This window comes from Anoplopoma fimbria, chromosome 3 (assembly GCF_027596085.1).
Source record: "Anoplopoma fimbria isolate UVic2021 breed Golden Eagle Sablefish chromosome 3, Afim_UVic_2022, whole genome shotgun sequence".
Lineage (NCBI taxonomy): Eukaryota > Metazoa > Chordata > Actinopteri > Perciformes > Anoplopomatidae > Anoplopoma > Anoplopoma fimbria.
Genome location: NC_072451.1, coordinates 18586864 through 18609318, shown reverse-complemented (window position 1 = coordinate 18609318; position 22455 = coordinate 18586864). Strand labels below are relative to the sequence as shown.

Genomic DNA, 22455 nt, shown 5'->3' with positions numbered 1-22455 from the left:
TCTTTCCATTTATAGTATATCCATTACTATAGACAATTCAAAGACCTTGATGTAAGCAGATATCACTGGAATTACTTTCCACCGCCTAAAAGTTCCCTATAAAAACTCCTGAAAGTGAGTTTGGTGGATAATCCAGTTTATTGGGGACATTGTTTTGGGAGAAATGTTGCTGTTGATATTTGAAATGTAATGCTTCAATGCTGCAAGCACCACAAACTAAGTTCCGCTCACCACCATGGTATTGTGAGGGTGGAAGCAAATATGTCAGATACGCATGTCTCAAACCCTGTGTGCACATAAAAACAAAAACTGTTACAATATCCTCACATCTTTTACATTCTGTTCTCTATCCTCACCAACATGCTAGCTTACCGTCACAACAACAGCACAAAACATAATTGTATGCAACACACATTTAATCAAATCAGGTAGGCAGTCCTACTTATTGGCTAGGTATATACTTTGCACTCTGTGGCGTGTTGAGTAACAGGCTCTCCCCTTTCAATGGCCATATTATTACCGTAAGTGTCAGGAGAGCGTGTGTGTGGTCACCCACACAGTCCTGCACAAGCCCTCTCACCAAGGGCGTTCAGTGTTACTGAGAACGGAGTCATTCCAAGAAAAATAAAAAAATAAACCTCCACGTCGACACACAAACCGCAACCTCTACTGCCGTATGCTATTAAACACATGCATTCTGCCTGTGTCTCTGTGTTTCTGTGTGTCTTCGTACCCACACACATACACACATATAATCTCAGGTCTGAGGAGATTTGATAATAAGATATCATGTAATTGTCCAAGAACAAAGAAACTCCCACTGCGACAGCAGAAACTCTGTGACACACACACACACACACACACACACACACACACACACACACACACACACACACACACACACACACACACACACACACACACACACACACAAGCACTCAGAGCACCCTCTGTGCTCTGTTTATCAGGGCCAGGCCCATCGATCATCCTAGCCTGGTTGCCCGGTAACCCCGTTATTATTCAAAGCACGGTGCACAAGCCTGCAGAGAAAGCTCCTTGTATTTGTGTATGCAATTGTGTGTGTGTGTGTGTGTGTGTGTGTGTGTGTGTGTGTGTGTGTGTGTGTGTGTGTGTGTGTGTGTGTGTGTGTGTGTGTGTGTGTGTGTGTGTGTGTGTGTGTGTGTGTGTGAGTAGTGGAGGTTCCCATTGGCTCATAGGCAAATCAGCAAACGGTCCAAGCATCCTCCCTGATCTGCATACAAGTGAGAGAGGACATTACCATATACACACACGCACGCACACGTGCACACACACACACACACACACACACACACATATATAAGATAACAGCTCGAAAAGGACAAAATTTCTCCTTATTTCAACCGCCCACCACACCAACTCCCCCGCTCCCCTCCCACACCCCCGTCCACCCTTGTGATTTTCATTCAGCATCTTTCCTCCATTTTTCTTCCCTGCTTTGCTGCATTTCATTCAGCCTGCACCCCTATCTGCTCTCTCCCTCTCTTATTTTTCATTCACGTTCTGCGGTTCTGAGGCTCATTCATAAACAGCACCACTCCTTACAGCGGCAAAAAAGTAGGGAGGTGGGAAGGGGAGAGGAGGAGGAGGAGAGGGCGGGATGGAGGCAGGGTTGCCCTTACTGACTTACTGACTGCTGCATGGTGAGGTGCTCCCTGAAAGCTGAAAACAGCCAATCCGGATGCTGCGAAGAGGGGAGGGTATGGAGGAGAGGGAGAGGGAGAGGGAGAGGGAGAGGGAGGGAGGAAGGAAGACAGGGGAGGGGATAGGATGGGGGTAAGAATCCCTCCTCCACCTCCTCTGTTCCTCTTTCTGTCATTCATTCATCAACCACCTCCCTAATTTTTTTCCATTCACACAACCTAACACACCTCTTCTGCTGCAGTTTTGTAGCTGCTCTGCTGCAGATGTTTCAGCACATCTCAGTAAAAACAGACAGTGTGGCGATGTACAGAATTTTGTGTCCACAGACAGTATATATGTGTGTGTGTGTGTGTGTGTGTGTGTGTGTGTGTGTGTGTGTGTGTGTGTGTGTGTGTGTGTGTGTGTGTGTGTGTGTGTGTGTGTGTGTGTGTGTGTGTGTGTGTGTGTGTGTGTGTTCCTACAGGTCAAGGCCAGAGGACACTGCAGACTAAACAACCTCTACTGCCTTTTGTTCCAGCAGCTCCATTTATATCTTCATTACCTTGTTCCTGACCAACTGCTTAATCATTATTATTTCACCCAACAAGAACATGCAAATCCTTCTGTACCATCAATGCAAGACCACGACATCAGTCTGATTAACATATAAACTTATCAGAGACTGTCGGGACCTCTCAGGCCTTGCAATCACTTCAGAATTAGGCCACTGTTAAACACATAAAACCAATTTATTCCTTGAACGCCACCGTGAATAAGCTGGATGGCAACTGCCATCAGAAACTGGGACAGTAACAGGGGAGGACGGAGCTGATAAAAGCCTATCTGATCAGACGTGCTCCGCCTCCGACCGCCACAGGAAGGAAGGGCCGCAATCAATAAAAGGAAGGGCAAGCGTGAAATGGCCGAGGCCTGTCTCCTGGTTCTATTATTCCTCTGAAAGCTGCCTGTTCCTCACAGCTTCACTGCTGTTGTTATTCCAAGTGCGAGGAGGCGGTGTGGGCATACATGTGCGTCCCTGTGCGGAGAGTGAGAGGGAAGAGACAATATGAGAAAATAAGAGTGGAGGATAAAGAGAAAATGGATGTAGGAGTAAGGAGAAGACGGGGTGAAGGAAAGACAATAAAAAGCGAATGCAGGAGAGAAACCGACTAGTAAAAAAAGGAGGAAAAGGTCACATGGAAAAATGTAGAAACTCAAGTCTAGAAATGAGGGACAGCATATCTGATATCAGCCGGATCTTCTGACAGCTGCTAAGACATAACTCCTCACTTCAAATTTCTCTCACTCTCCCGCCATGCTCTATGTGTTGCCAGTGGCTTTCCATCCAATCAGCATTTAGTGTCAGTGTTTGCGTCTGTGTGTTTGTGCGTGTGTGTGTGTGTGTGTGTGTGTGTGTGTGTGTGTGTGTGTGTGTGTGTGTGTGTGTGTGTGTGTGTGTGTGTGTGTAAACATGTGTGCATTTGTAACACTGCGGAAAAAGGGGATGTGAGAGGACTGTCACCTAAGATCTCCCTGTTCACACTGACATAAAATCCTCCTGCTCAGCCTATATGTGCCTCAAGTTCAACGTGTACTGCAGAGTACAAACAAGTTTTACAAACAAGCAGTATCCTCTTATGTACGTGGGTTAGCTCCTGCCCAGTACACACAAACACACAAACACACACACACACACGAAGATGAAGCTGTATGTCTGGTCTGCAGCATCTTCCAGCATGAGGTAGGAGGATATTAATCAGCAGCACAGCTGTCTAAATCTACAATAATAATTCTGGGTATTACATATTAAACACATTGAATATTGGAACAAAACACGACAGAATATAACAAAGAGCAAACAGCAGCAGAGCTGACAGATAAATGGCATGCCAATTTCTGAATGAGCTCTAGCTCAACATAATAGACCACCAACAGTTAGACGGACTCTATAAAAAGTGCAGCTCCCACAGATCTCAACACTGTTGTAAACACCTCCGCTCCAGCTATATATATAGCCAGACTGACTCTGGACACACAGGTGGAAGTCTTTGATATCAAATACTGACAAGAAGGCAAAGGGGAGGGCAGGGGAGGCATATGTGAGGCAAATGTCGCCAAGGAAAAAAAGAAAGAGGTGAGACAGCGAGGATGAAATGGAGGAAGTGAGGGAGGGAGGCAAGATGGGGGTGGGAGAAAAAAGGTGACGGGTGTCAGGAATGAGTGAGCAAGATGCGGCGTGCTAGAGGCAGAAAGGGTGAAGGAGGGAAGACTTAACATCGTTGTTAGCATGTGGTAATGTTAATAAAAAGGTATAATGTCATTGTAGTCAAGGCACTAGGCCATACATAGTTACACAACAGCTGACCGAACAGTCACACTCGTGGTCTTTCACTATTCCATTGCCAATAAACACCGCTTACATCACCCTGAGGAGATGAAGGAACCCACAAAGTGACAGGACGATGATGTCAGTGGGTGAGCTAAATAGAGGCAGCAACGCAGGACAGTTTAGAGAAGGTAAAACATACCCTATAAGACTATTACATGTGCAATGCGGCTACAGTAAAAATTATTTTCATTATCAATGAGTCTGCTGGTAATACTCTGGTTATTAATGGCTTGTATTAAATGTGTATTAAATAGTGGACGATAAAATTTAAAAAAGCCCAAAATGTCCCCCTCAGATAGCTTGTTTTTTCTTTTTGTGTCAGGTAGTGACGCCAAAGTTTGCTCACACATCATCTGCCGAAGTAGACCGTGAGAGGCAGCTTGAAATCTACGGAAAAAAAGCTAGTAAGAGAAGGTACTGTATAATCTAGATTTAGTGTTAACTAACATGTATTAGGTGAAGAACAAGCTTTCGCAGTCAAAGATTTTCAGCTTCATATCGTAAAGGCCAAGAAGAAGCAGCATCTCCACGTTTGAGAAGCCAGTACCAGCAAATGTTCAAAATCTTTGCTCTTATGTGCAGCATAAAATACGTACATGCGAACACACGTAACATGGCAACCAAAGCAACAAAACAAAACCAGCGGGGAGCATTTAAACAGCCATCAATACACAGCCTGTAAGTAACCTATGCAGCCAAGCCATAACTTCCTTGAATAACTTCCATAACCTTCAGATCAGGCCTTCAGTTGTACAAATATAGCTTGAGTAGTTATTCCTCAAATACTTGTTACCAAGCACGTCAGATAAAACAATATAGCGATGCTGAAATATCAGCACTGATGCAAAAACACTCCCACACACATGTATAGTAGCCCTGTGGTCATGAAAGGTAGGTGTTTTTGATCTGACTGGAGTTTTTGCGTCATGCCCTCTAGACCTGATTTTAACATCTAAAGAATATAATAGGCAGATAGTTACTCCCGGGGTGCCAACTCACACACATCTCAGCCCTATTTGCTGCTGGAGAACTGAGCCATTACTTCATCACCCCTCTCGCCTCTGAGAATGCGGCATAAGCGCTGACCACTGGGAGACGTGGGGTCATTACATCACTGGCAGCAGCCGGGGGCAGGCCATAAAAGAAGGAGCAGTGGCTGTGTGGCAGGCGGGAACTGGACCGTGTGTGAGCTGATCATCGCTAATGCTCGCTAATGTTGCTAACAGACACACAGGTCAGGTGGAGGGTCAGGAACTGTTTGACGCAATGCTGTGACACACACCACCCAAGGCCTTCAGCCAGCCCAGCCAGTAATAAGCACTGTTATGTCACATTACAAGGCCGTATGAGACACACACACAGTGCTTTAATACTATTCCATTATTATCAATGTTAGAGTTTACGTTCCATTTAACCAATTGGAATGTGCCAGTGGCATTTTTGTTTAACATAGTCCTGTTTCATAACTGCAGAACTATTGATAAGCCATCACACATGAATGAATGAATGTTACAGAACTCTAAATAGGCAACGTTCTCTATCATTTTGAAGCAGAAACAACACTGACCTCATGTAATTGTGGTCAAAGTTGGTGTCTGAGGACAGGACAGGAAATGCTATGATGGACGGTTATACCACCTTTTTAATCACAAAGGACTAGAGGATCAATACTGTATAAACTAAAAAAGCACACGTAGCAAGTATTTAAGTACCAGTTACCAGTAAGTGGACAAGATTGAACATGGCTAAGGTAGAAGAGAGACATTTACGTCTACAGACAAACTGAAGATAAAACAGGTCACAAATACATACGTTCATTTTTATAAAAAATAAATAAAAGGGAAACATACCTCAAACAGCAGTAAATAAATTGTTTATTTATTGAAGACTTGACCTGCTTCAGCTTAGATGCACTAGAGCAGTGGTTCTCAAATGGGGGTATGTGTACCCCTGGGGGTACGTGAGATTTTTTTGAAATATATTTAAAATTGGCATCCATTCAAAAATCCTTTAAAAATAGTTATTTAATAAATATTCAATAAAATATACGTGTAAGTTATAGTCATAAACTGAATTCAATGCAACAATGCAATCTTCAGTGTTGACAGTTTAATAAATCAGACACTGATGGCACAGTGCTGTGTATTACATCTTTTTTTCAACCAAAAATGCTTTGCGCTTGTTAGGGGGTACTTGGCTGAAAAGATATTTCACAGGGGGTACATCACTGAAAAAAGGTTGAGAACCACTGCACTAGAGCATTTACTATAGAGTATTTAGCAGATGTATGATGTATGTGGGATTGGCTAAAAAAATTACAAAAATGCGCAAGTTTATCAACATATTACAACATATTGTTTTTGAACAACCAGGAATGCACTATATCAAGATTTGGATACACAAACAAAGCTTGGTTTTGGTCTTTTAATGGGATCTGTTGACAATATAAAAAATAAAGAATGTCACAAAGAAGAAAGGGGGCAATGTCCTGGATATAAAATATCATCTGACTTATCTTTTAGAAGTCAAAACTATTACGATCCTAATGTCACCATCAAACTGAATTCAGCATAATCACCCATCTCTATTGATCAAAGCATAAAATAGAAGAGATTACACTAATGTTTGATCATGCAAGCTTCCATTATCTTGTTTCAATTCAGATTATGGTTAATGAATGTTGACATGTGGGGACGGGATTGTACGTGGTTATAATCTAGATGCCGGAGTGGATGAAGGAGTTCACGACAAAGACAGAATAATACAGAAAGGCAGACGTGGGTTACTGACAAGATGGGGAGCAAGAGCAGTGTGACGGTGAAGACAGTATCTCCAGATGTTAGAAAAGCCGGCTGAACGAACTGGGGTCGGTAGAAAACAAGGTATAGGAAGGCTGAGAAAGTGTCAACAAAATACATGTATGAAACTGATCAGATAAACAGAAGACTGAAACATTTTTTTTAATTTTAAATACATGAACAAACTGAGGAAGACATTTAAGCTGTCATCAGCACGCAGCAAAGTGCTCTAGCTCTTCTCATCTATGCACCGCTCCCTCCCTCGTATCTTTCTTTCTGTGATGTACAGATTATCTTAATGGAAATGACCTCCATCTGAGACAGTTGAGTGGCCCGAAACTGATTAGTTATTTACCTACCTTCCATCTCTCTTTCCTTTATCACACACACAAACAGCCCCATGGCGCCTCAAGTCTTCCTTCACATTACGTCTTCCCTTCTCTCTGCCAAACTCTGCCCGGGTCTCCCTAATACATTGTGTCATTTTATATGAGACAATAGTCCCTCTGGATTTACAGACTTGACGAGTGAGGATAGCAGGGGAATGTGTGTAACCGCGGCAGGACAAGCATTGTGATATCCAAGTGCTTTTAGGAGCTCTTCATGTCTGTACAACACATGAGGGTTCAAACACCTTTTCAGTAGGCTTCCCTATAGCTGCTTATCTGTGCACGTAAGTTGTTGAAGAAGACGGCAACACGTGCTGGTCACAAACGCGTGTGATTCCATGATTTGTCAAGAAGAGAGAGATAGAGAAAGAGAGATTTTCCCTCCGAGATGAGAGCTCTCAAGCGTTATAGTGGCTCTTTTTTGGGTTTAAATCAGCGTGCAGAAAGTGCTCTGACCTGGTGTTGGCTGCTGCAATGTAACGCAGGTGAGAGGCAAGAGAAGAGAAGATAATATATTTATATATATATATATATCAGACTCAGGAGTCCCTGAGCCCATTGCGCCTTTGCTGTAGGTGTGCCTACTATGACATTGAAAAAGTGAGGCTGCATACTATCTGTGTTTGTCTGTTAGTCAATGTTCTCTTCTAGAAATATGTTTCACAATACAGATTTTAAAACAATAGGGCTTCAGCATCATCATCCAGATTTAAACCTGTTTACTGGCACTTTAGTCTTACAGGAATTAAACAGCAGCAAAAAAACAGGGAGGTTTTTGTCGAGCAAAGAACTTCTGAGAAATCTTGTCAGTCCCTCTCCTCTTTATACACCACACACACACACACACACACACACACACACACACACACACACACACACACACACACACACACACACACACACACACACACACACACACACACACACACACACACACACACACACACACACACACACACACACAGCAGTAGCCCTGTCACTCCCTGAAACAAATTTAACAAACCCCATGACACACATACACAGACGCCACTGAGCATGCATAAACAAGGCTTACATCGGGAAAAGATGGACCACCATAGCCCTCTATGCTTCTGTGGAGGTATAACAGTTACAACAATAGACTTCAGAGCTGGCATTTCAGAATACACACGTCAGGGTACAAGTCATCCTGTGATAAACCAAAAAGCGCATTATTAATGTGGAACATATTGCCTGCTATCAGAAGTGACTACATCAAAGAGTAGAGCTTCTTCTCAGGGGAAAAAATGCTTGTTTTGATCACAACTAAGTAGAAAAAACAATCAAATTAAAAAGCTCTGTGATACACAGGTCTATATTAGCTGCGCACTCTTTATCAGCATTGGTAGGCAAATAACAAATGAACATGCAAATGATGAGCAGATAAATTATTTCTTTGGCTTGAAATAAATACAAAATCAATAGGCAGAATGTGTGCTAATAGTGAGAAAGCCTCCACTAGCTTTGGGCTCTCAAGCCACTTTCTTCATATTTTGCATATCTCCAATTCACATGCCTGTCTACTGTATGTTCAGCAGCAACAACACAGTGTTCACGCTTCAAATGTTTTTCTTCCATGTTTTACAGAGCAGTTGGTAAAAAATCAGGTACTACATACTACTCGATGCAAGAGAAAAGGATATATCTTTAAGGGAACAGGGACATCTTGTGGACACATTTGGAGATGTCACTCCAAAGACCAGGGGATTCAACCTTTCTTGGGCATTAAAGTGTTGCCTCTCAAAAGTGATGTCACTCAATAAACTCCTCTATGTCCTTCACAGAGAGAACACAGTACGCTTTGTAACAGAAATAACAACTCTACTCAACAGGATTTTTCTTCAAGGCAGCTTCTACTTCAGTAAAGCCACCAGAATCCAGTCTAAATGTCTCAAAGATAAAGAGTAGGGATCATTATTTAACTTCAATATTTTGGGGGGGAAATGTGTCCATAGTGCAGAGTACAAAAACTAGCATGCACAGAAAGTGGGCGTACAATGCCTGATCAGGCTGTATTTCATTTAATCTTAAGGTTCTTCGCACGGCTGCTTGTGTTAGACAACATTTAAAAAGTTGAATTGAATTGAAGAGTGAAGAGCACTTCCAGGTGTCAAATCTATAAATTACTAAAAGGCGACCTCTACCACACCAACTATAAGGACAATTCAATACAAATAGCTGCCTAGAAGAATTTAAGATAAGTATATGTGATGCTTATGGCAACAATGACAACCATGGTGATTGGATCTGACACTCATGACAAATGAGAAGCTTTGTGTCTCGTACAATCAGAACATAATAAAACTACTAACCAAGTATCAGAATAGAGTCTTCTTTGTGGACGTGTTTTTCCAGAAGATGCTGGAATTTGGAGAAGCCTCCCAGCCAGTCGTAACACTGCTCCGTCTTGTATCTTTCATCCCAATAGTCAAGGTCTTTGTACCTGGAGTTGTCATCCGGCAGGTGGTCCATATTCTCTGTGACATGTAAATGTAACAAAAAACATCAATCTTTTATCCATTTCACAAAGGACAGTGAGGTGCTTTCATTTTGGCTGTAAATTTATTTTAATAGCTTTGATCCAAGAAGCTATTTATTAAGTTTGTTAACGGAAAAATGTTCATAACACAAACTCATCAGCAAGGGGCTAAACTTCTAGTGACTTATCATGAGGGAAGAAAGAATACTCATTGTCAGGTAAAAACACAATATTTTCATTTCAATTCAAATAATCTTGACATGACTGTGGATGATACATTCTTGTCAAGCTAAAATAATCATTATTGGATAGTCAGGTTCGTGTGTGTCTACTCTGCTTCAACATAAGACTGTAATTACTTTTCTTTAGCTGAACTTGTACAGGAACAGTGGGAAGAAACTACCAAATCATACTGGCCTTAAGGGCCAGATAACAATTGAGGTTATGATTTGCATTCAATTTGTTAAATGTTTTACTCTTTGGTTGTGTATAATTTGTCTAGGTTGGATTATTTTGTGCTAATTTGATATTGACATGATTCTCCATTAGTCTTAAATTTGTTGCCTTTTTACCTCGTTGCTTTTAAAAGGTGTTGGAAGTGACTGAGGGTCACTTGTTTTTAGGCACTGCCAGAATATGACAGTTCTTTTCTGAGTGAATATGTGTAGAAAGAACTGATGTTAAACTGTATGTTTTATGTGTTTTATTATCTTTCATGTATCTTGTGTTTAAGTCTGTGTGTTCTTCGTTTCAACCATGGATGTATAAATCAACTGGCTGCAAAACAACTTTTACTTATATTCATTATATTAAAAGTTTGTGGTGTTCCTCAGGATTTTATCTGGCTCTCACTGAATGCATTGTTTTCATTGCTGCCACTGACTGAATAAGCTGTAATGCCACAACTGTAACTGTCTATTCCTGCCCAACCTTAACTTTAGACCATCAGGTTAGCATTTAATCATATTTATTTTTGTTTATTTACAACAGCCTGACATTGTTGTCTCTCCTGAAGTATCACTTCTCTCTGGTGGCTTAGTATTGTTATAAATCCTGCTGTTGGAGAACCAACTGGTTAAACATCTGGTTAACCATTAGTTAGCTAAATGTCTGAAATGGGTGACATGGTTCCTAATACCATGGTGGAAGCTGGAACACATTTCAGCCATTCGTTTTTTTAAATCAACACATAATGAGCACATTGAGCTGAAATGTTAAGGCTGTGTGGTGCTCTTGAACTCCCTCGCCGTATATGGCTAAAGTAAATAGACACTGCGCATGCGTGTACGAGGCGCCCATTTAAACCAACTGTTCACACAGGACACATGGAGCTCGCGATCTGCAGCGATAGTTTTGGCGTCCCGGTTTATTTTCTCTGCGTGCCACAAGAACAAAACACACCGATAATCTACTATAATCAACATAAATGATATGTTATACGTGATATAAGTGACCCGATCAGTGGCGTATGGGGGATTGGACACTCAAAGGAGGTTTTTAGGATAGTGTATTGGGACTAGCTCTCTCCATTTTCTCTCAAAATGTCAGACTGTAACAGGCTCCTTCACGGAATGGGCTTTGAATCACTCGTTCTTTCTTTGTGTACTTACGGTTTCCTCGATAAGGCCAGTGGCTCTTTCCTGCGACCAGTAAAAACGCCGGTGTCTTACTGTGAATGGATCCACGTGGTGCAGTGTGACAGCACTACATCTGTAGTACCATCTGTGCTGCAGACACTCTCTGCTACTACAAAATAAATCTTGATGAGAAACCACAATGAGTCGGGGTCATTTGAGGGATTATTAGTTTGACGAGAGACTTATTTCCTTGTTGATGTTGGTGAATGATGCAGAGAGAGGGGCGGGGCGTTATGATGTAACACTTTCGTGCCCAAACCTGGGGTTAAACTCATCAGGGATCGGGTTTAAACCATGGACTAAACAAAGAGATAAAGAGCAGCCACCAGTATTACTGCTTGTTGAGACTAGATTGCTTTTTATGCCACGACTTGCACACCAAATATACTGAACAACAATAGACTTTATTCGCCAGTATCAGAGAAAAGTATTAGGATGTGGTGATCTAATTGTAAAGGCCTATTATTAGACATTATTTGTATGATCAGCATCAATTATCTTGGAACGCTAGCTATTAGAGGTCTGTTCATAAATCAATAAAAAATATGGTATCTAGTTAAAAGTTGGTTGTAGGACCCATCCTAGTGGTGTGTTGACAGATGTGAGGTCCCTCTGTTTATCAGCTTGTATTAGTGCTACACTTCATTTTAAATAGCCTTATAACATTGTCCCAATACAGCTGAAACATTTTGTCCCACAATGAAATGAAATGAACTTCAAAACATTATACATTTATTTTGGTACGCTATTAAATCATTTATGTTTATTTATCATTTACATCTCGAAATTATTAGTCATTCAAAATGTATAACCTTATAAACAAGCAAGTCGTTCTCTTACCTCTTGCTTTTTTAGGTCAACTTCCTGTTTGATGCTGACCAAACACCCCACGTGATGTCACAGGAATTATGTCTTGTGACTGGTCATTTTATTTTTATTTTGTTTTGTTTTTCAAGCAAAAATGCAACATCTTCGCGGTTACCAGCTCCTTTATCTAAGCTTGCATAGCATGGAAACCAAAACATATTATAAATGAAGGGGCATGCTGTTCCATTAATTACAAATAATATAGATCAACTTAACAAATCAAAATCAAACCACATTTAATGTCAATCTGGAATAGCTGCACAATTAGATGTGGAGATTATAAAGCACAAAGAAATAACCTATAACTTTGTAGAATCTGGAAAAAAAGAATTACAGTTGGATACAGCCTTCTTTTGAAATATGACTTTGTCTAATGTGTAACAAAATGAGCCAGCATCTTACACACCCAGACAGTTGTAAATCAGCCAGCAGTTGTGTTTCACATTATAATAGTTTGAAAAGCATTTTGCTGGTGAAAATCCGTGCTGCAAGGATGAACACCATAAACAGCACAGTCAAACCACGGCGCACCACCAGCTGCCTGAACAACAGAGGTCGTGGCACTGCAGCATCATCGGTCTGATCCCGATCTGGACTGAGAACCTGCAGGTCTGAGTTGCAGTCCTTATAGCTCAGGACATTAAATGAAATGATGCTGACCTGGGACTCTCCCTGAGCAGTATGGGCTTGTCCTGATCAGAGAGGGGAGACATGGAGTTAGTTGTGTGCACTCAGAACGTTATGCATGTGTCTAGATGGCATGCAATCCAAGGGAAGAGTGAAACCAGCAGTTACTTACCCTTGTTTTTTTATTGCAAGCACTCCTTTTTTTTCTGTGACCTGGACTCCTGCTCAAACCATTGCCTGCTTATACACAATTATGAATGCTGTTTATAGTGCATACATAAAAATGAATAAAGATTTATCATCTACAGGGACATTTGCTTTTGTACGTAAGTTACTGCAGTTACTTTTTAAATTGCAATTTTATTGAAATATGTGATATATATTTAAGATGACATTTCCTCCTTGTGACTGTAGAGGGTAGAAAAAAAACAGAGAGCATGTACAAGGTTAATCACACTGGTGGTATTGCAAATGTGGGTATACTTACTACAGATTGTTCTTACCTTACAAAACTGGCTGAAAACCACTTACAAAGTAAAACTCGCTAATATTACTCCTCATTCCAAGAAAACTGAACTCAATCATAAAATCAATGGAGTTTTCTTTGAGAAATTTAGTTAAGATACACTTGAAACTTGTCTGGTCACCTCAGGGAGGTATAATTATCCTACTAAATTTGAGTCGAAGACAAGGATTCCCAATTGTGCAGGGCACAATAAAAAATATTCTTAACAAATCAGTACCTTTAAAATTGAAGTTAGATTCTAAACCTAGTTCCAAATTGTGAAATGTAATGGTGCGTCACACAATATATTTTTTTTTAATACTGTCCACTCCAGAGGTTTGATTTTCACCACAAAAACAAGTGCGAGTACTCCTGTCCTATATGTATAAGCTAAAACATGTACAACACAAGTGTAGTTCTTTATGTTGCACTCTGTAAAATCGTAGTTAAACACTGAAATTAATCCTAGTTATCTATCATTTGTCATTCAATATCAAGGTGTGGTCACTCACCTCTTTAGCAACCTTTCTCCAAAATAAAAATGAATGTCATATATTCCCCTGCAGATGGTAGTATAACACTGCTCTTTTTATTTTGTACTGTTTACTGGATAATAATTATTATCGCTATAAGTAATGGACAACCTGTCAACCTAACCTAGGCATCCTTTTATATTATCTTTATTTTCTAATATTTTTGGCTCACTTTTGCAATCACACTACACACCGATGCAGTCTATCAGTGAAAGTACAGTTGTGTGAAGATGAAGTGCCTGTTCATCTCCATCAACGAGTGGCTCTGTTGTTATGCCTCACTGTGACAGGCTCATCTTGCTCCTTCTCTGTGAGCAGCTCACAGAGGGAAGTTCTTATGCCTTCAGTACATCAAGTCCCATTCTGTCAACTTAATGTATATCCCCCATTTCACACTCACTGAACTGTAATCAACTGTAATTCTCTACATAAACTTGGCCAGTGAGGGCTTTATCGTCTGCAGTCTTTTTAGGGCTTCTGTGTCTTATTTCCAAACCTCCATTATGGTAAATTATCAGTTATTTCAGAAGAATCAGAGCACTTCTGAACCTCTTCATCCATTTCTAATACCATGTGAAAGGCAGACTACACTTGTTTTTTTTAAAGAAAAGCATACTGTTGAGTTTTCTTTCTTTTTTTTACTTTTCTAAAAATCCCTCATACCTAAACTGCAAAATAGATCATTTCTTCTTTCATTTCATTTTGTCTTTGAAAACAATCCATGTGAGCAACTATGACCTACCACCCTGTGGTTACAGTATATTTACTTTCAGGCAACTCGCTGGTGCCAAAGGAGACACGCACAAAAGTTAAACTACTTCATCCTTCAATACTAAAAGTAAACATGGTTTCAATCCATTTCAACAAAGGACAAACAGAGCCTTTTTCTCTAGGGAGGACAGATGTAAAAACAAAACAGAAAACAAGTATGTTGGTCTGCAAAGTATAATCTGTCCTAATATGAGGAAACTGTGAGCCCTAGCTGATGTTACTAATGACATCAACAATATATTTGTTCTCTTCAAGTGTTCCAGTAAGCCCTGACAGTGTGACAGTTTGACAGTGTGGCAGTGTAACATTGTGCCGTCATAAAAAAAGAATGGGACCCTAAAACTGAGGCAGCTAAATGGAATTAAACCATCTGTAGTTCCATTATTTACACCTGCTTTTCTGTGACATGTCAAAATGTCTTCCTTGGGTCCATTATTGTTCTCCTTACTGTTCATTCTAATATCTGCACTATTTGAACAGTACACTGCTGTTTGATTCACATTGAGTCTAATTTTGACGCATTCAATTACATTGGGCTACTTTGTTGGATGAAAATAAAATAAAATAAATATATACTAAAAGCATTGAAGCTATGTATTGGGGGGTTTGTTCACCTCAATGGAGCAGAAGCAGGTTGATCATGGAAGACATGTCAAAGGGTGACCTGAGAAATAAAAAAATATTCATTATATCATTATATTCATTCTCCATATTGGGGTCATCAGGGTTTTGATGAGTAAGTTCTTACCCGCTCTGCCAACCTTAACTGTAGGTTTGACGCTGCATCACAATTATGTAACCCTCATGCTAGCACCGGTAAAAGTACAGTAATACCAGCGGTAGAAAGTGGAGAAGCAATAAAAAAAAAAAAAAAAATGATGATTTTTTTTTATTGCACAAGTGACTGGAGGAGAAAAATATTAAGCTTTCTTTGATTTGGATTCGGATGCTGATACTCTTCGTATCCGGCTGAAGATGCGGATAATCATTTGCTAGAGATTCCTCTGCATAGTGGAGGCACCACCACAGACCACGTGAGAGGAATACTCAACGACGGTGCCCGACGGACCGGCTCATCTCTGCTGGCACTCCTCTGATGCTGACATGGACTCTGGGACCCTGTATTCTCTCAGCTTCCCACAAACGGAGGGCGATACTCTGCCTGAATGTAACCTGTGATCTGTTGCCGTTTTCTCTTATTTTTTTTCTGTTCTTTCTGTTTGATTTTCTTCTTTTCTTCTCCACAAGTTAGAAAAAAAAAACAAAAAAAAAACAGTTAAGAGGGTTGGTATGGCTTGGCCGTGCATCAGCAGAGTGTGCTGCCTGGCTCGTTTCTGGAACCAGTTCGACAAATCGGACCTGTCCGTCCCGCTCACCATCCAGAACTACTCGGACATAGCCGAGCAGGAGGTGCGATCCGTCACCAAACAGGTGCCCGGGAATAACTACTCGACCCCGGACCAGCGTGCTGCCGGTGTCCCTCACGCGTCCAAAGATGGCCCTGGGACCCAAGGATCCTTCAGGGGACGGAGGGAGCCCAGTTACAAGCCCCGGGAGGACTACCACCCGCCCGAGATGCCTTTCACCAGTGTTACCCAGTACAAGCAGGATTACAAACCCTGGCCCATTCCCAGGAAGGATAACTTCCCTTGGATTAGTAACGGGGGCAGCAGGGCAGACAGTGGTTCGGACAGCCCGGTGAACAGTTCCCACAGCCAGGCGGGCCCGGGGGACAGAGAGGAGCGGGTCAGGGGCCAGAGGTTTGGAGAGCAGCAGGTGATGGAGGAGAGCAAAACCAGCTCGTACAGGTAGGACATGTCAATCCTCCAGTGCTCGTTTCAGCACCTGTCGCTGTCCACTGCGTCGGGCTTTTGGAGCAGTCATGCAGGAAAAACATGCGGGCTGCTGATTTAATGCTGATGCCTGCTTTGATGCTTAATTAGTTGTGTTTTTAAATAATGCATTGACTTTCGGCCTGCATGGAATTAGGGGTCATCAATAATTCTCCTACACATTTTATATTCATGTAAGAGAGAGCTAAAGTATGAGTATTGGATTTTCTCCCCCCCCCAACATTTCAGAAGACACTATAAGACAACCGTTTTGACAAGCTAAGCGCTCCCCATGACAAGCAGATTGATCTTCTCGTATTAAAATCAGTGGAATGCCCCTTTAAGTCCCACTTAGACAAACGTTTGCCCATACTGAGCCTCTATCAGCCACCTGATGCACCGCTCTTCCTCCAGGCAAGAGTACAGGCCATGGACGGGGTCGAGACCGGCCAAAAGTGCGAGGAGAGATCCTTCAGCTCAATACACCAGCCCGGGGACAGAGGCCAACCAGGTCCTGCGTGAGACCAGCTACCAGGCTGCCTACAGTGGGGAGGGCCAAAGGTCCATTGGGCTGCATCAGGTGGACAACGATATCACATCGGCTGCCTCCAACATACAACCTGCTGCTGTCCCGCAGCCCATCCCCACTGCTATGCAAGCTGGAAGGTCACCCATCCCCTCCAGCCTCCAGCAGAGCGTCCCGCCTGAGAGGAGCGAGTTCAGTAGAACAATCAACGGAGAGGTAGGTAAAGACGGATGTGATGTTCAGATGGTGTGCGGCTGTGGCGTAGTGGAGAGCAAGGTAGTTCTCCAATGAGAAGGTCAGTGGTTCGATACCCAGCCTCAGCAGTCGATGTGTCCTTGGGCAAGACACTTAACCCCAAGTTGCTCCCGAAGGCTTGTGGTCGGTGTGGACTGGATGTTGCATGAATGTTAGTTAGAGTCTGATGGTGGCACCTTGCATGGTAGCCCTGTCATCAGTGTGTGAATGGGTGAATGATATGTAATATACTACTGATTGTAAGTCGCTTTGGATAAAAGCGTCTGCTAAATGACTGTAATGTAATGTGTATTTTTCCCAGGTTATATTAAAGCAAAAGCTGGTGTCAATCCTTATGATGGAGCAGCATAAAGTTCATTACTAAAACAGATGTAGGTTCAGAGAACTTGTTTGAGGAGCTACAGGTTTAAATTGCAGCATGCTCCTCCAGAAAGTCATCTTGTCTCATCTCCCTGGTGGCCTGTTGCTGTTGAGGCGTTTTGGAGAAGTGATACAGCATTCTGTCCTTAAGCAGCTCAAAGTGACCCAGCTGTTTAAAGCAGGCCATGTTCTGTGTTAGGTAACACTCTGCTGGTGATACACTCATTTCTTGACCTGAATAGAGCAGGCTTGAAGGGAATAAAAAACATAAATGGGTGATTCTTCCAACTGTGGTTCAATGGTCAGAAAACAAAACAAACCTGTAGAGAAGTGTATTCATGTCTGTCTAAAAAATGATAATTTATTTGTATTTGATTAAAAAATGTTGAGGGACAAAATCAAATAGTTAACATATTCCATTAAATGTACAAATCTTAATCTCTATTTGGAGTCTTCATTTTTGAGGATCAATGGTTTTTTTTCCGGCCTAGAGACAATACTATAATACAATGAAACACAAACTCACACCTAAAATATTATTCTAAATACATAATGTTAAAGACATGTTACGGGGGCAAAATGAAAATGAAGAAGTGAAGAATCTCCAAAATATTCTCACAATTGTACATTATGTCCCAGATGTGTGCGCTCAGATATAATGAGACAGAAAGACGGGCCCTAAAGGACCAGATGTCTGATTGAAGCATAACTACAACAAGGAAAGAGGATCTGCTCAGGAAGCTAAAAAAACTGTCCAGATTATTGTAGGATAAACTGGGTGAGGGGACACATCCCTCTTTCTTTCCTCCCTCGGTGCTGTTGCTCAGATCAGCTGTTTTGCGTGACAGTAAGTGAGACAGATTTTGGGAATCTCCAGAGGTTCAGTGCCATCCCTCTTCCCCGCCCATGCCTCCTCAGTGCCATCTGTCAGTGGGGATCTAGGGCCGGTCTGGGCTTGGCCGGGTCAGGCCGGTTTGTCTGTTTGCACACTGTGTAGCAATAAATCTCACACTGTAAGGTATCTGGAAAGGTTAGAACCAATGTGTTTTCGTGGGAAAAGGGTGGTTGCTCTTTCAGAAGACACTGATGTCATCAATATTTGTGGATTTAGGAACCTGGTGGACGTTTACAGTCTTTTTTAGTGCATATTTTATTGGCAATTTCCAGTGATCTGTAGACTTCGTATATTCACATTTTACTACTTTTAGGCAAATAAATAAATGTTACATTATTTTCCCCAGCAGACTTTTATTCTGGCAATGTGCAGAGGAGATAACCAGTGGAAACCATAAATTGCCAAACTCGAAAGAGTATTCCTCCATGGGCTGGGCTGTAACAGAGTAACATGGTTTTCATTGGACAGAGATATTCATGTTGTACAGACAATATCAATGAATAAGTGATATTAAATGAGTTAATGAAATCTGAAAATTCAGTTAATAAAGAAAGGAGCTTAATTTTGGTGTGTTAAGTTTATCTATAGGAAGAGAGACTTGGACTTAATACCTCGGTATAACTAATATCCTCCCTATGTGTTTTCCCTCAGTCCTGAACCTGAGGTTTAGTGGATTCATGGTTGAGATAAAAATAATTATTGAAATACTTTTCTGAATAATGACTGCTCTATTTAGCCGTTATGTCCCTCTTTATCCTGTGCAGTGGTGATGGAGGTCGAAGTGAGAGATGTCAATGGCGGGACACGGACTATTAATAACTCTGGCCCAGTTGGAGTGAGAGTTCACGCCACATTAAGAAGGGATGTGCCGCTGGCAGTATGTTCGGCTGTGGGACTGAACACTGCAGTCAAAATTATACACACCACACACCAAACGTGCAGTTTTCATGCAGTTTCCTCAGTTCTACCACAATCTGCCAGTGTGACACAAACCAGCCTGGCAGCAAATCAAGTTGATCTCAGATTATCCACCCCCAGATCACCGACGGCCCACTTTCTGCCGACTCATTATTGACCCACCAGCCCCCAGCAGAGGTGTCTGACCAAGCATCACACATCCCACTCCAGTATGCATTACACATAGTCATAGCGCTCTGCTGGTGTTCCTCTTTTAGGGCATGCTTAGTTTGTGATGGCATCCTTTAAAATACACGATTGCCCTATACTGTATTTTCACCAGCAGGCAAGGCTTCCTGATTTAGCGTGGAACACAAAAGACCGACTGTGTCCATTCATTAAAACGTTTAATGGTTAAATCCAGAATAAGCTGCTAAAATCAGAATAAATCTGCTTCTGACGATAAAGGAGTTTAGCAGCCATAGTATTCTCATCAGTGCTCCCCCACCTACAACACATAAAATCCATCCCAACAGATAAAAGCTGTCTCTGATGTCATGACACGCGGCAGACGATTGACAGATTAGGACACACGCCGATGCTTTTAATGATGAGAGACGTGTTTTTCTTGAACTCACTGAACTTGAGCTGTCAGACGAGAGAATGAACCTGTGTTCAACCTGAAACCCGACTTGTCCGGCTTAAATGAGTGCAGCCGCCTGTATAATCAGGTGTTTGTGTGTCAGGGTCGAGCAAGACAACACACATTTAGCATGCAGAGTGGAAACTTCAGCAGGAAACTCTTGGTTTTTGTATAGTCAGCTACGAGCAAGCAGCCCCCCCCCCGGATATTTAAGATTGTACTCTTAGAGCACACAGGCAACCCTGCTTAGCTTCTGAATACAATTTATAACAGTGCTTTGTTTTCGTATGGCTGTGACATAGATGCACAATGAAGTGTGGGAATGCTGCACACAATGGCCTTAAACGGCATAAAGAGGATAGAAAGCCTGCAGTGACAATGCAGCCTAAAATTCACATTCCTGTTCCCTCCCTTTACTCTCTTCTCTCTATGCATTTAATCAGGGGCGGGGCCAAACTACCTACCAGCAACGGTAGGTAGTTTGGCTAGTAGGATTCATGGATGGATTACTGAACAGGTCTACTGTGTGCAGGCCCAGAGCCTCTGTATAAAGCGACTGGTTACATTTCTTCTTTCATTTTGTTGGAAAGCCAATCTAACAACCACAAAGAGACACAAAACGAATGCAAAAAGATGCAAAAGCATTACATTGCGTTTGTAGCCATTTTGTGTCAGTCTGTGAGTTTCGGTCGTCCCACCACCTTCATTCTTTCATCTATTTATACATTCTCCCCCCTTATTGTCTTTCACTTGGACCTATTCCCTTTTCCCACGCTGCCCGGGACTATAGAGGGTGAGTCCTGTGCCAAGTTGGCAGGAGAGGATTGTGTTAAGAGAGGAGAGGAGAGGCAAAAGAAGGTTGAGGGAAAAGAGACGAAGCTAGGGGGAAAAGACGAGGAGAGAGGAAGCATGTGATAGATAGGTGTTAGAGAATGAGAGCGGGAGAGAGAGAAGTGGGGGGAGGGGTTAGCGAGCACCATTTGATGGATTATCTGTTTCAAGTGCGATGTTGCACCGGGTTGCAGTCTTCTTTGGCACCAATCTAATTTAGGAGAGAGGCAGACCTGGCTGCTACACAGAGCAGAAAAAAAGTCGGGAGTGAGTGAGTGTGTTTTTTGTGTGTGGGAGGGTGGGGGGGAGGTGAATTCACTCCCGGACTAACATGAACTGCCAGCCCTGCCACCCACTGTGCTGTGTAGTCACAATCAAAGTGTTGCTGGGACAGCAAGACGTCAATCTCTCTAAAGTCCAGCGCTGCAATAGTCTGATAAAAAGCTGCCTCACTACACAGCAATGTAGGCAGATTGAAGTAGCGACCCAGATGTGCATTCACCCAATAAATATTTGCTAGAAAGACTATAATTTGGGCGACTTTTTTTTATCCTCCACAGCCATTGATTCTGGTCAGGCTTTAGAGAACAGCTGCCATCAGCAGAACCCAGCAGCGCTAAGCAGGAAATAGCAACACAGTCCAGGCTGCTGGCTTTCTGACAGCAGAGCTGATGCTTCTTGATGGCAACAGCCAAAACCAGTCTCCTCTCATTTAATGGGTCCAGTGTGAGCACCACAGCTGCTGCCCTCTCTGGTTTAATCTCTCTGATCACCTTAAAAGCTGCTCTAATACCTGCCTGACTCTCTCTCTCTTTCTCTCTCTCTCTCTCTGCCTTGTCTCAGGAACATCTGGTGCGGACCAAGTACCCTCCGAACCCTTCTGCCATCTTTCAAAGCGGACCGAGAGTCTTCAACATCTGACAGCTGCTCCGATTTCCGACCATTCCACTTTGATCGGTTTTAAGGATTTAACAGGGGAATGATTCCACAACACAATAATCTATGCAAGGGAATGTACATTGTTGTGTAGCCTGTGGAGCTGCAGCCCAGTATCCCAAGTGGAGACGGATAGATAGACGCCCTCCCTTTTACACTCCTGTTGCTATGGAAATGAATATGCATGTAACTAAAAACAAGCATTTTTTTTGTTTTTGCAGTTATAGATGCACAAAAAACTGGCTGCTTTTTGTGTCTGTATGTGTATGTGTGTGTGTGTGTGTGTGTGTGTGTGTGTGTGCGCACCTGCTGATTTGTCCTTTTATTGTACATAAAGTTTGCTCCAATAATGAATGACATATGGTCAAGAGTGTAAGCTTAGACTACTATTTTTCCCTTTGGTGTTCTGCTAGAAATCTTCTAGAAAACAAGTTATTTATTTCCTCAATATTCATTATTAGTCTACTATTTTGAGAAAGTATTGTTCAGTCTGTTATTTTGTAAATCTATTGTTAAAGAAAATACATAAATTATATAATGTAAGTGAAATTACAATAAAAGAATATTAGGTTCTTAACACTTTTTATGAGATGTCACTTGATTCA

The 22455-nt window shown here is 42.0% G+C and overlaps 2 protein-coding genes across 2 annotated transcripts in view; one reads left to right on the top strand and one right to left on the bottom strand.

The window, feature by feature from the left end:
* ece2a (endothelin converting enzyme 2a) overlaps positions 1 to 11579 on the bottom strand; it is a 65065-nt gene extending 53486 nt beyond the window's left edge. The window contains exons 1-2 of the mRNA XM_054596455.1: positions 11346 to 11579; positions 9569 to 9733 (exon numbers count right to left, since the gene is read on the bottom strand). Coding sequence (XP_054452430.1) covers positions 9569 to 9728 — 160 coding nt within the window. The 5' untranslated portion in view covers positions 9729 to 9733; positions 11346 to 11579. The remainder of the gene's footprint in view (positions 1 to 9568; positions 9734 to 11345) is intronic.
* Positions 11580 to 15965: 4386 nt separating this feature from the next.
* Positions 15966 to 21835, top strand: map6d1 (MAP6 domain containing 1). The gene is made up of 3 exons (XM_054622935.1): positions 15966 to 16483; positions 16922 to 17249; positions 21758 to 21835. Exons 1-3 carry the CDS (start codon positions 15966 to 15968, stop codon positions 21833 to 21835), a joined length of 924 nt encoding a protein of 307 aa, XP_054478910.1.
* The last annotated feature ends 620 nt before the right edge of the window (positions 21836 to 22455 follow it).